The sequence below is a fragment of the Lonchura striata genome, chromosome 2 (genome assembly GCF_046129695.1).
Source record: "Lonchura striata isolate bLonStr1 chromosome 2, bLonStr1.mat, whole genome shotgun sequence".
In the NCBI taxonomy this organism is placed as follows: domain Eukaryota; kingdom Metazoa; phylum Chordata; class Aves; order Passeriformes; family Estrildidae; genus Lonchura; species Lonchura striata.
Genome location: NC_134604.1, coordinates 35768210 through 35781206, shown reverse-complemented (window position 1 = coordinate 35781206; position 12997 = coordinate 35768210). Strand labels below are relative to the sequence as shown.

General features: G+C 36.5%; 1 protein-coding gene across 25 annotated transcripts in view; it reads right to left on the bottom strand.

The window, feature by feature from the left end:
• DLG2 (discs large MAGUK scaffold protein 2) overlaps nucleotides 1-12997 on the bottom strand; it is a 989662-nt gene that overhangs the window by 277392 nt on the left and 699273 nt on the right. For all 25 annotated transcript variants that reach the window (XM_031505123.2, XM_031505124.2, XM_031505125.2 and 22 more), the window contains one exon: nucleotides 5580-5716. In XM_031505123.2, coding sequence (XP_031360983.1) covers nucleotides 5580-5716 — 137 coding nt within the window. The remainder of the gene's footprint in view (nucleotides 1-5579; nucleotides 5717-12997) is intronic.

The window sequence follows — 12997 nt, the reverse complement described above, 5'->3', positions numbered from 1 at the left end:
GAGCCTGTTCCACTGACCTACATTTCCCAGTGAATGTTGTATATGAAACATTTTACTGTCATTTAAATTGCCATCCTCTAACTTCCACAGTTACTGCAGGGATTCCTTTTAAAAATTATGCAAGATGCAAGCAGAATTCCCTCCTCACTATAGTATAACATAACAGGGAATCACAGAAAAAATATATTCCTTCCAAGGAATTTAGCATCAATAAATTATCAGAAACCTGAATGTTTGAGACAAAAAATGCTGTGAGAGGAGCCAAAGGATAGGAGTCAGAAAGAAAAAACACATGGAATAAATGGGGCTTTTCTATTGGAAAAAGTTCTATGCAGTGAAAATTTAAAAATGCAAACAGCATCTGAACTAAAAAAAATAGGAAAGCTTTTTCTATAAATAGAAACTATGTGATATAAGACATACTGGTATGTCTTATGTCTTTACATATGAGAAACGAATAGGGGAAAGAAATAAAATTCTCAGCAGTAGAAAAGGAAATTAAAGATAAAAGTCCAATCATAGAAGCTATTTGAGTGATGGGGGAAATCAATAAGAAATTATGCCAGAGAGATATAAAAAGACTGGGGTGGTTTTTTTCATAAATAGCATAATCAGGGTAATGAAGTATAAACCTAAGCATGAATGTTTTATTTGGAAGTTTTCCTAGATTCATACTGAAAATCAAAAGCCCCAGAAAGCAGCTAGAAAAGCTTAGAATCCCCAGAATGACTGTACAAGTGCTCTAAAGAACAATTTCATTCAGAACAATATAAGCTGATATGAGAATAAGAGCTCCAGAGGAATAAGTCTGTTTTATTTAATTTTCATTTTTTAAAGGGGATTTGTTAATTTCCTTTATTGATTTAGGCTAAGAAAGATTTGATTCATTGAGTGAATGAGACAAAGGGGTGATCTTTAGCAACTTTACCTTACCCGTGGTAATGTTTACTTTTCTTTAATATTCAACTTTTCATTCAGACAGTGGATTTTCCTGGGTGAACATTTGCCAGTAAACACCTGCAACCTGCCAGCTGTAAATCTAGAATGTTGATGGTCTTTTTAAAAACTCACTCACTTAAAAGGCTGCAAAAAGTAAAACGCTTTCCAGTGCTGAAGAGTAATCGTTTGTACAAAGGATATAAAGCTGTCTGTATTAACTAAATACTTACCAATCCCATGGACTCATGAGTTAGTTGCACAAGTGCTGGGCTGTTTTCTAAAAGACGATCCCGCAAAGACAGTCAAAATCACATTCAAAAAACACCTCTGATCAAAACCAAATACTAATCTAGATGCATCTTGAATTACATGCTTTGATTTTATGCAATTTAATACAAACATGAGCCTGCATTCATACACAACCTGAAAGAAACAGATACTGGTAGGGGACCCTATATGGAACACATCAACAATTGCACAGTCACAATCTCTCTGCAGGCCTATGAAATCACCAGAAAATAACACTTTTTTCAGAAAGTAAGCATAAATTTATGAAAAGGAAAGTGACTCCTGTTTCTTCCTCTTGTTTTCATCAAGAAAACAGAATCAAATTATATTTCTTGTTATATGCAATCACTGATCTCTGTGACTACATGGGCCAAGAAGCAACAGGATATGGCCCAAACTTGCATGGTTATTTTGGTATATGAGATGTATTTTAGAAAAGCTAATAGTTATAAAGTATTAATAATAACTTACATTTTCCTTTAAACCCTAATGATTTTAGTGTTTCCCCTGAAAAATGCCTTGCTTCTAGCTATTATGTACTAGTAAAAAACTAGTACCAGTTTTATACTGATTTCTCATTTATTCATTCTGTAGGTAACAAACTTGTCCAAAGTAAGATGATGGTATGAGATTTTTTAAAAAGTAATTATTATCTGAGCTGTAGTAACTAAAAAAATTTTTCAGCTTTTCTCTATCATCATTAGCAGTGATCTTGAAGAAGTGAGACATGCATCATATTTGGAGGTGACACTTCATTTCACTGTGAGATACTCGAAGGCAAGGCTGACACAGACTGGAGGAAGGGCCTGAAGAAGACTTTATGATGTTCAGCAGGAAGAAACAGTAAATCCTGCCCCTGGCACAGGCTAACTAACTCCCATCAATAGCCCAGCCTGGGCACTGACAGCCTGTCAGCATCTCTGTGGAAAAGTGCTTGGGGCTCCTGATGGATGGCAAGCTGGGCATGAGCCAGCTGTGTGTCCCGGCAGCAAAGAGGTCAACAGCATCCTGGGCTGGATGAGCAGGAGCAGAGGCTGGAGAATGAGCAAAGGATTATTCTCCAATAGTTCACACTTTGCCTGTACCTGGAAACTCTGTTCAGTTTTGGTTCCTGCACTACAGGGAAGATTAACAAAAGGAGACAAATTGAGAACTGTGCTATTGGGATGGTTGGGGATGGAGCACTGACCTGCTGAAAAGAACATGGGGGATGTTGGCACGTTTTAGCCTGGAGAGGGAGTTCCTCTGAAGACAACTAATAACAGACCCTCAGTACTTACAGGAAGATCATCAAGGCAAAGCTAAGCTTTTCAGACTCACATGTAGTAACAGGATGAGTGACAACAGGCAAATGTTGAAATAAGAGAGGGCCTAACAGGTTATCAGAAGTATTTTCTCCAGGAGGACAGATGATCTGTGGAACAGGTTTCCTAGAAAGGCTCTGCAATCTCCATCTTTGGAGATTTTTGAGATGCAACTGGATAAATCCCTGAGTAACCTTGTCTGGCCCTATAGATGACCCTGAATTACCTTGGTGGTCTGTGATGCTTTCTACATGCTTTACTTTTGCTCCTTTCCACTGCAGACAGAAGACGAGACATCCACTGCGGTGGGATTCTTACCACTGGCATCACCACCAGCAGAAAGAGGCATTATCACACAGAGAGGGAGTATTTTTCTCCTAGATGTAAGTTTTCAGAGAAGAGCTCTGGTCCTTTCATATATACCTAGAAAAAGCATTCAGTTTTTGGTTTAAACACTCATGCTTTCACCATTAATTTTCCAAACAGGTACCTTGGGATTACTGTACAATGGAGCATTATCTTGTACAAGTGCTCAGGTTAGTAAGTCTTAAGTGCAGGCTTGGTGCCACAAAAATATAACACGCCCTTGTACAGATTTCACAATAATCACAATGTATTATTCACATAATACATCTTCAGAAATGCTTAACACACTATATGCAACCTGCATTTAATAACAGTAGAGTCATCAAGCTGCAAAATGCTCAGGTGGCCCATTCTTGTCTTACATTTCAAAACTAGTTTTTATTTTGCTCCTACACTTTCATGGCCTCTTAAATTTATATTAATTTGATTTGCATGCTTTTTTGGGATCTGAAAGCATTTCACATAAAATTATCAGAGTACAGATACAAAAACAAAAAAAGCTCCCCAGGAGCTGCTGTGAATTCCAGAAGGATTAAAAATTCTTTGAAATTCTGTAGAGAATGATGGAAAAAAAACAAAGATCAAGAAAGGATGTACTACTGAGAAGGAAAATACAAAGAAGAGGAATGGTCCGAACATACTATTCCATAAGAAATCAGTGAAGCAGAAGTAGGACCATATAGATAACAAGGGTAATACTCTGTTGAAACACTGCCAAAAGAAAGTAATTAATTTTTTCACTCACTGTTCATAACCGAATATGAAGTTAATGCCAGAAATTTACAGATAACTCACTAATTAGGATAGAAAAATACTGAAGGTACAGAAGTTATAAACAAATCAAGTTGTCTAGAGAGAATCAAGAAACATGGCTGCAATCTGCATGTATTTTAGAAACAGATTTTGATCTTGTAAATGAATTTCCAAAGATGCAATGACTACAGTATACAAAGAGTCAGCTGACTAGTATTTGCTTATGCAACAGTGAAAGACTTGATCTGGATGTACATGACTAGAGGAGGGCAACACTTGGAATGATTTCTGTTTTTGCTCATTTTACATGCAGCGATAAAAGGAGACAACATGTAGTAAAGAAACAGTCCAGACTGAAAAGAAAGAACAAAGACATCAAACATAATGCAAATGACCTCTGCTCATTTTCAGAAGTATAAAATTGTCACAATGAAGAAACATCTATATCTGACTGTAGTAAAGCACAGGTTGAAGGCTGAGATGCTTAGTCAACTAGTCCTATAAAAATCTGAAAAGAATGAATTTATGCACAGTGGTATGGAAAATATTTCTATTTAAATTAATTCTAATGAAATTACACTGGAGGGGGTGAATGTGGGAGGTTTGCATCTATTTGATTTCCTTTTATATATTTACTACCTCATATGAATTGGAAAAAAATAAAAGTAAAGTAACAAAAAATTGCAGATAACACAAAAACTGCAAGGAATTCTCATCAGGGTAAAAAGTAACAAAAAAAATTGGAACAGAAGCAGATTTGCAACAAGTCGCAAAATAACTAAAGTGCAAATTTGACAAATAAAACTACATATTTCTGCACCAAAATAAGCCAAAACTTCATCATCCAACAGTGACTTGAATTTCATTATGCTGACATTAAGCAGAGCCAAAATGCCAAAGAAATTCTGAGTTCTACTTTAATTTTGCACTGGTTTCACTAACACCAGTTGATCCTTAAACTGTTTTATCTATCCATTAAGTTAATTAAAAAAGACAAAGAGTCACCAACCCAGCAACTAAGTGCCTTTCCAGTTCTGTTTAGTACTCTGTGTAAAATTAATGGTCATCTTCATGTGTGACTGGAACATGGTGTCCCTAGCCAAATAAAGAAAACCTCAATTAGGCCCAGCTTCACAGGCAGCAAAAAAGGTTAAGGCAATTTTTGCTGCTTAAATATCACATCACAAAACAATGCTATTGCAGTACAAGTGGTTTTTTTTCATTGCACTTATTAAAAAAATATTTCTCTACCTGCTGAAATCTACGCAAATGCATTGACATGAATACATAGATCCATGTATAATATCTATATTCTATACATGACATAGATTAACTTGTGCTGATTCACCAGGGTCAGGATTTCCCCTCAATGTTGAATTAAAGAAACTGTGTCAGTGGGAAAACATTATTGATAAGAAACAATGAACCAGCACTAGGGGACATTTAGAAAATGTTTGGGGTGTTTTTTAACATGTATATGGAACATATATGTGAAATTTTCCTACAGGTACTGAAATGTAAGTAGTAGTGCACTGACAGCTGCTACATGGAAGTAATTTACTGGCATGTTTTGACAGGTTTCAATTTGTCTACAACAAATCCTTAAAAGATTTTAGACAAACTGTTTGTTAAGTTTTATGATCCATTTTGACTTGTTGCTTATGTGCATAATACATTTATTCTTTTCTCTGTAAAAGGTTTGTCAAAGTAATATAATACACTACCTTCACAAAATATTAGTTTTCCCAATGAATGTTTTTTTTCTTTCAATCTCAGAAAAATATTTTAAAAACTGGAAAAATGAAGATGATGGAAATAGTTATTATAGCAGTTGTTTTGGTTATCTCCAGAAAGGTATGTGGTGAATGAAAGTCCTTATATGAAACAATTTTTAGCTAAATAAATGGCATTTAAATTTGTCATACTTACCATAAGAAGTCTATCTCCAACCTGCAATCTCCCATCTTTTTGTGCAGCTCCCCCATCAATAATCTTAGTGACATAAATGCTGTTGTCCCCAGGGATGTGTTGGTTTCCCACCCCTCCTGCAATACTGAATCCTAGACCTGGAAAAGATATTGTAAACAAAACATTAGCAATGCAACATATAACATTAAACAGAAGTGGAAAAGTAGTATATACAATGTAAACTTTGAGTATTTTTTACAGAAATACAAATAACATCCTCTTTCCTTTTCCCTGAAAGGTCAAGGGCAGAATTAAAGCAAGGGAATCCTTTGCCATTTACAATTACAGAAAGGTAGAGACAAAAATAATGGAACAGTGATGAATCTATACACCCTGTTCACTGGGGTCCAGTGCAGCCTACATCAACAAGTTATGGTTCAGCTTTCCATGATCAGCATTAAAACACTGAAACTCTGAGTTTATTTTGTTAAATATTGCTATAAAATACATCACCATCTGTCAGAACAAAATGCAAGATGGTCTGATTGTCCATATAATTTGAAAAATACTAGAAAAGGTCTAGCACAGGTTTTGTAAGTTCATGTTGTACCACAGTGAAGGATCAGTGAAAATAAAAGAGAAAAGGTGTAGATGTTTGATTTAAAGTGTGAGTTTTTTCCTTAGGACACAAATCTGTGCCTATGAACACATAAAATAAGAAAGCAATAGTCCTTTGTAAATATATAACTTGTATTCACTGATCTGTGAAATTCCTAGATAAACACTCAAAGACCCAGACTCTGGACTGATATCCATAATACATGATGATATGGTTCAAGAAAAGGAAGGCAAAATAAATAGATGTTGGGGGAAGAAAAAAAAGACACTTTTCCCCTTTTCCTACATTTCATATCCTTTGACACATTGCACACATGGGCAAATCATTGCTTTAATTTTTAGGAACATTTTATCTCTCAAAGAAAAGACAGAAATGACTGTGCTTGATTTCCACAGAAATTAACTTCATACAGCTATTTTTTCACAGATTATGCAGCTAATGGGAATTTCTATATGAACAAAGGAGCTGTTTCTGACAATAACTTGCTTAGATTATTGCTCCAACTAGGGATTTCTCTAGTTGATCTAGTTGGATCTAGCTGTTTGTTCTGTACATAAAAACTAGTTATATCGATTTAGAGAGTAATCACCGGTTTTATCTATGAAATCTATGCTATTCACTCATTCCTAAAAGAAACATGTTGCTAATTGCTGTAGCCTGAACAATATATATTTAATGCACATAACATTTTTAGCAGCCATATGAGTACAGAGATAAGGGAAGGTTTTGAGTGAATTAAGTATTTTAATTTTTTTTTACCACTTTATTTTCATTTGACCATTATTTTAGCTTCAAAAAGATGTGAGGTCAGATCAGATACCATAATGGACTACTTAATGGAAGGTGCCACACCAGTAAATTACAAAAAGAAACCTTTGAATTTATATCTCCAATTGAAACACTACTTAATTAATTGACTATTAACAATACACATGAAGTTAATTCACATGTATGAGGTAATTAAAAGAAAGCTTTATTGAATTTCCAGCTAAAGTTCACAATCACTCTTACTATTTATGTGCTACTGTCAGTACATGGATAAAAAGCTTATAATGTTTTCAGCAGGGAAGAACTTTTTCCTGGGACTGATAACAAAGAAGAGAGAAGATATTCTAACAAAACATTAAGAATGAAAATTTTCTTTAAAACACTAGTTACGGACAAGGAACAATGATTGAATAATATTTCCTGGTGACATAATTTTAATCAATTTTATCTAAACCCCATCTGTACAGGCTGCTACCAGTAAAGAAAATATTCCAGAATGCTGGTGGGAGCAAATGAGTGGGCTAGATCTCAGCCAGAGGGCTTTCTTCAGCTCCACTGCTCACCCAGGGCATGACCATGGAAGATTAGGTTGCGGTGCACTGCCATGCCCTCCTCTTCCCTTTACTGACGCTGTACACGTGCAAAAGGCAAGGCCATTTCTGCACACACAGCTGCACAAAGTGGGTTATTCTGCCTGCTCCTGCTGCAACACAAGCAAGTAACAGCCAAGATAATCACCTGCATTTTCTGCAGTGCTGAGTGGGCGGCTTGCTTGCCGTTTGCACGGCTGTAGCACGGTGGCCATATGAAACCGTAAAACAAAAGAGCACCAACACAGGCTGCTTCCACTACAAAAGTGAAGCTTAAAATAATGGAATGAGTAACTTTCTCTACTACAATCTACATAAAATTTAGACGTGATACAACTCAGGGGCTACATTGCATTTGTAAGCAAGGTCTGACTTTGGGCATCCAAATAACCAGCAGTGATTACAGAAAGGTTTAGAAGAGCAGAACAAGATAAGGTAATATGGTGGGGAGCAAAAGGAGAGTGCGTAGGAAAGAAAACTGAGGAAGACAAACATTTTCCATGTCAATCAATAATGATTTAATTTCATTGCTTAATCATACTTGCCTTCTTTAAAAATTTCTTCTTGGAAAGAATACGGAATGGAACAATGCCCCAATTAATTTTATTTAAATTATTTCTGCTAATTGCTAGGGCACATGGAAAGTATACTACACAAAAACTTTTGGGTAGGATTCATATGGCCTAATGACATCTGACTACTATGTTTATCATTTATACGACCTGTACGATAAATGAAAATTCATTACGAGCTTTTAAAGTATGATTCATCTCATCTCAACAAGACATCTGAAAGAGATGAGGTGAATCATACTTTTGGTTTTTGAAAGGCTGGGGTCTGGATGTGGGAAGAGCTGAGTGGGAAGATCAGTGCTATGAGAGTTCGCAATCTGAGTTCATTGAGACTGAAGGTTTCTGTTTGCACACTTCGGAAAGGTTTGCTCAACCCTGGTGTGCATCTCTGGTCACTCACTACATCAGGTTAGTGTTGTATCAGACTCTTACTCTGTTCTAAAAGCAGAGAATCGTTCAAACAATGGAACAAGGTATGTTTTCTAAATGGTATTTTTCATTGTTCCATTGGATTACACCTTCCTCACCCCCATCAATAAAACAGCGTATTTGGTTGCAGAACCTTTTTCTTGTTGATTCCTTTGGTTATGAAAACCTTTCCATCAGAACACAGTTCAGGAGTTATCATTTCCTCTTTGGCTGATGTGCAATCTGCTTCACAGAAACAGCTGATCTTGGAGAGTGATCAAATTCCTCACAACAGGAATTAGATGGAGGAAAAATTCAGAATGGAGTTGAGGAAGAAATGCTTTATGATGATGGTGGTGAGGCACTGGCAACAAGATGCCCTGAAAAGTTGTGGATGCCCCACCCCTGGAAATGTTCAAAGCCAGGTTGAATGGGGCCTTGAGCAACCTAATCTAACACTAAGGAGTAGCAGGTTTGGAACTTAAAGATCCCTTCCAATCCAAATGATGCCATGTTCCTATGGTTCAGTGAAGAAAAGACTACTTCAAGAGGGGAAAAAAGTGAGAACTGGATTTAATACTGGTGCATATCCAAGTCAAACTCAGCTTTGTTCAAAATCACTGAAGAGGATAGGCCCTTTTAATATTGCCTCAATGTGTAAACTAGGAAAATTTAATCAAATCTAATTTCCTTCTATTTGGGTTCCACAAATGCTCATCACTAATCCTGTGAATAATAATGTGCAATAATCCCATGAAAAAGCAGACATATCTGGTATCAGAAAGAGGAAAAGGGATAGGGTCAAAAGCTATTCCATCAAAACTGGAAACTGCAGAAAAAATGCAACTATTAGTAAGTCTAAGATATTTAGTAGTACCTTTTCCTGGGATTATTAGCATGAACATGTTAAAATATTTGGGTATTTACATCTATTTTGCATTATTTGTCATACCAGATACATGTTTTAAATATATCACTATATTAGTAAAACAATATGTTCTAACTATTTTTCTAGTAAAAGTAGACTTGGAGGCTCCCCATATAATTAGTCCAGCAAGTTGGACTAATAAAAATAAATAATAATAATAATTAAAAATAATAAAACCTCTGTTAAAGACACAGTGGGTAAATGGATGTCACATTTTGCTACTATCCTACACAGAGAAACAAGCTTATTTTAAATAGCTAAGAGAGTGAGGATTTTAAAACACAAATACAAGAGTTTCATGGCTCCCAATAAGGGGAGGCCAAAGAAAGCAGCATTTAAGTAATAACCTTAAAATATAGTTAAGAAGTGTTTGATTTTCAGGTAGTTAACCAAAACAATTTGTTTTAGAGACATAAAACAGGCAATTCCTAATTCCTAGCTATACCACAGTACACCTTACCTCATAACTGACCTGCGAGCATAGACTTAGTGAAACCACAACAGGCACAGGACTTTCAACAGAAATATTATCATGTTAATGAATGAAATGTGAATGGCAGTAGGAATATAAGCACAAGAAGAAAGACTAAAGTTTAGAGAAATCATGTGTACTGACAGTGCAGAGCATTCCAAGCAATAAAAATCAAAATGAGTCATTTCTGTCAAACCTGGACAGAATGTCTGGGCTCTGTAAGACCATTGAACAGGTGTCTTGCCAGCAGAAGACCCTGTACCTTGACAGTGGGATGTTGGCAGCAAGATTGCAGTATGTGACATCTGCCATTCTCTTGCCAGTAAGCCCAATAGGGAAGCAGATCATATCAGTAAAAATGTGTGTTTACTAAATGAAAAAAATCAGCAGGTGAGCAGCCACATTATGGCTTTCAGACTGAAGAAAGGCATTCAATATAAAGGACCACCCATAACAACAGCAGACTCCTAGACAGTATAAATAATTTATCCAAAAAATCTGTCAGTTCATGGTTGCCACTCAAGAAAATGCCAAGAGATGTGTTAAGGGTTTGATGTCCCATGTCCTTTGTGTCACACACAAGTGAGCCAGACCACCTCAGCACATGCACCCTGGGGGATGTGGATGAAACAGAGAGTGAATGAAACACATGAAAGGAAGATCATAAATGGTTAACTTATTGAGAGATTTCTTGAATAAATGTCACTACCCCCTCTACACATTTTCTCATTGCTTTTTGCCACATTTGTTTCCTAAAGGTATGAAACAAACTGATTTGCTCCAGAGCACTGTGTGCAATCAGATTTTAAGACAATGTTTTGTGCAGCAAAACAGAAAGCACCACCAGAAAGGACCCTGAACAAGCTGCCCCAGTGAGGTCCTCCCCTGACACTGCAAGCCTGGCTGCCCTGTGGCATACGACACATCAACCATGCTCCTGCAAATAATTGGACATGGCAATGAGGAAACCTGTCTGGGGCAGCTCCTGCCTTTCCCAAGGGTCAGTCACTTCTACAACGCAGCAACAAAAGATGTACCTTGTTAAAATCATCACACCTGGAACAATGAGGCCCAATCCAGGTTTCTAATTAATCAAATTCCACTTGCAGGGAGGAAAGGAACATGAGGAATATAAAATGCTTTGACTGATATAATGATTGACTTGTTTTGACAGGTACCACTGTTATGTCCAGTTTATATGAGTAAACAAACAATAAAAATATTAATTATAAACAAAGGAGTACCAGGAAATGTCTCCCCATGCCCTTTGCTCAAGCCTCCTGTTGCCAGTTTCAGCTTTCCTGGAGGACACATATAGCACATATTTACAATAACACCTCAGGACTGTGGACAATTAATATGCTTGTTATAGCTGTGACTTATGACTATTGTTCATTATTGGCAGCAGATTCCTCTTTTATTTGGTCCATACAAAAATAAACTGCATCACAAAATAAAAATTAAAGTTTCTGTCACAATAATTATACAATTTTACAAAGAGGGACCAATCTTCCTCTACAGAGCTCTTTCTTTGTCATCCTATGAATCAGTTCTTGAGAAACTATTAATCCCAAGAATATGAAGCCACTTTATCGCATCTCCTTCATGTTGTAGCAGTGGAGCCAAATATCAATTTGAGTGAGTTCTTATAGCAATTCTTATAACTGATGCATGTGACATCTTATGCCAGAAGTACTTATGTGAATAAAATTTGCCTACATTTTGTTTTGTGGATGAAAAAGTCAATCTAAAATACAGTATGATCCATAAAACCTTTACCAATATTCATAACATATTTAAAAGCTGTCTAATTTCATTGCCATTGTTAAGTCTTGCTTCAGACCCTGCTTCCCAGATCACTTCAGAGGGTTCTTTTTGTAACTAACAGTTGGGTAATAGCCTAGACCACGAAGAAGGCCCAAGTCCCTACACATCTGACATAGCATGTTGTTATCCCATGTTTCTTTCTAATGGCATTGGGTCAAAAACTTCAAGCATCTTCCTTATTGTTTTGACATTTTCTTTCAGAAATATCTAATGTTTCAGGTTATTTCCCAGTTGATATCAGATAGAATAAAAATGATGTACAGTGCCACTAGGTAAGAAGAATATTGTCCAAAAACATCTGACACAATGTGAAAATTATTGTTCCCCTTACACTGTGTGGCATTATATATTCGTGCCTTCAGGTATTTATCCAACTGGTTTTACACATTTCCTTTGTTCCTGCCCACAGCCATTTTTACAGTTATTATTTTCATTAATCCCAACACTACCTCCCAGTGCATCACCTCTCCAGTCTACTGAAGCAATAGGGATGCCAGATTTCAGTACAGCCTCTGCCGAGGATCAAACTGAGCAGCACACACAGCACTTCCACTGAGTATGGCCTGCCTGCTCACAAGAGCAGCTATGGCTGGATGGCAGCTGGGATTACACAGCAGGCAAGGAGAATTATTTTCTTGCAAATGAGCACTGATACTTTGCTGTATGGAGACAGATTTTGGTTGAGGTTTTAATAGAAATTAAACAGTAAAATTTTTCATCTTATTTGTCTTTATCTGCATGAATTTTTAGCTCTGCAAATTCAAATTTTCAAAGTAAACTACAATAGTATGGTTAGTTCTAATTTTAACTATTCTTGATTTAATAAAAAGGATCATTGACATTTAAAGCATTATAGTAACACAAACGTGCAGCACAGCCTAGTGCAAAAATGTGCAGAGGTGTGTCCTTGATTCTTGATGAAAACAGAGATATTGATCTCGCTGAGATTAAAAGGGCTTCACAACACTGCTGCATACGTACATTCATACTATCACAAAGTTCTCTGAAGGACTGAAGGCTTGGAAAAATAGCAGCCAGCTAAAACTCAGAGAAGAGACTGTGGTGGTAGCTGGTATCTGGTGATGGAGGGACGGCAGGCTGATTTCCATATCTTTGATTGAGAATATCTAAGCAGGTTTACAGCATTTGTAGTTTAAAAAATTTGGTTATGATGCTGCTAACAACAGTTTCTTACATCTGTTCCAAAACAGCTTTCTGCTGAGATGTGATGGAAAACCCCTGTTCACCACTGCAT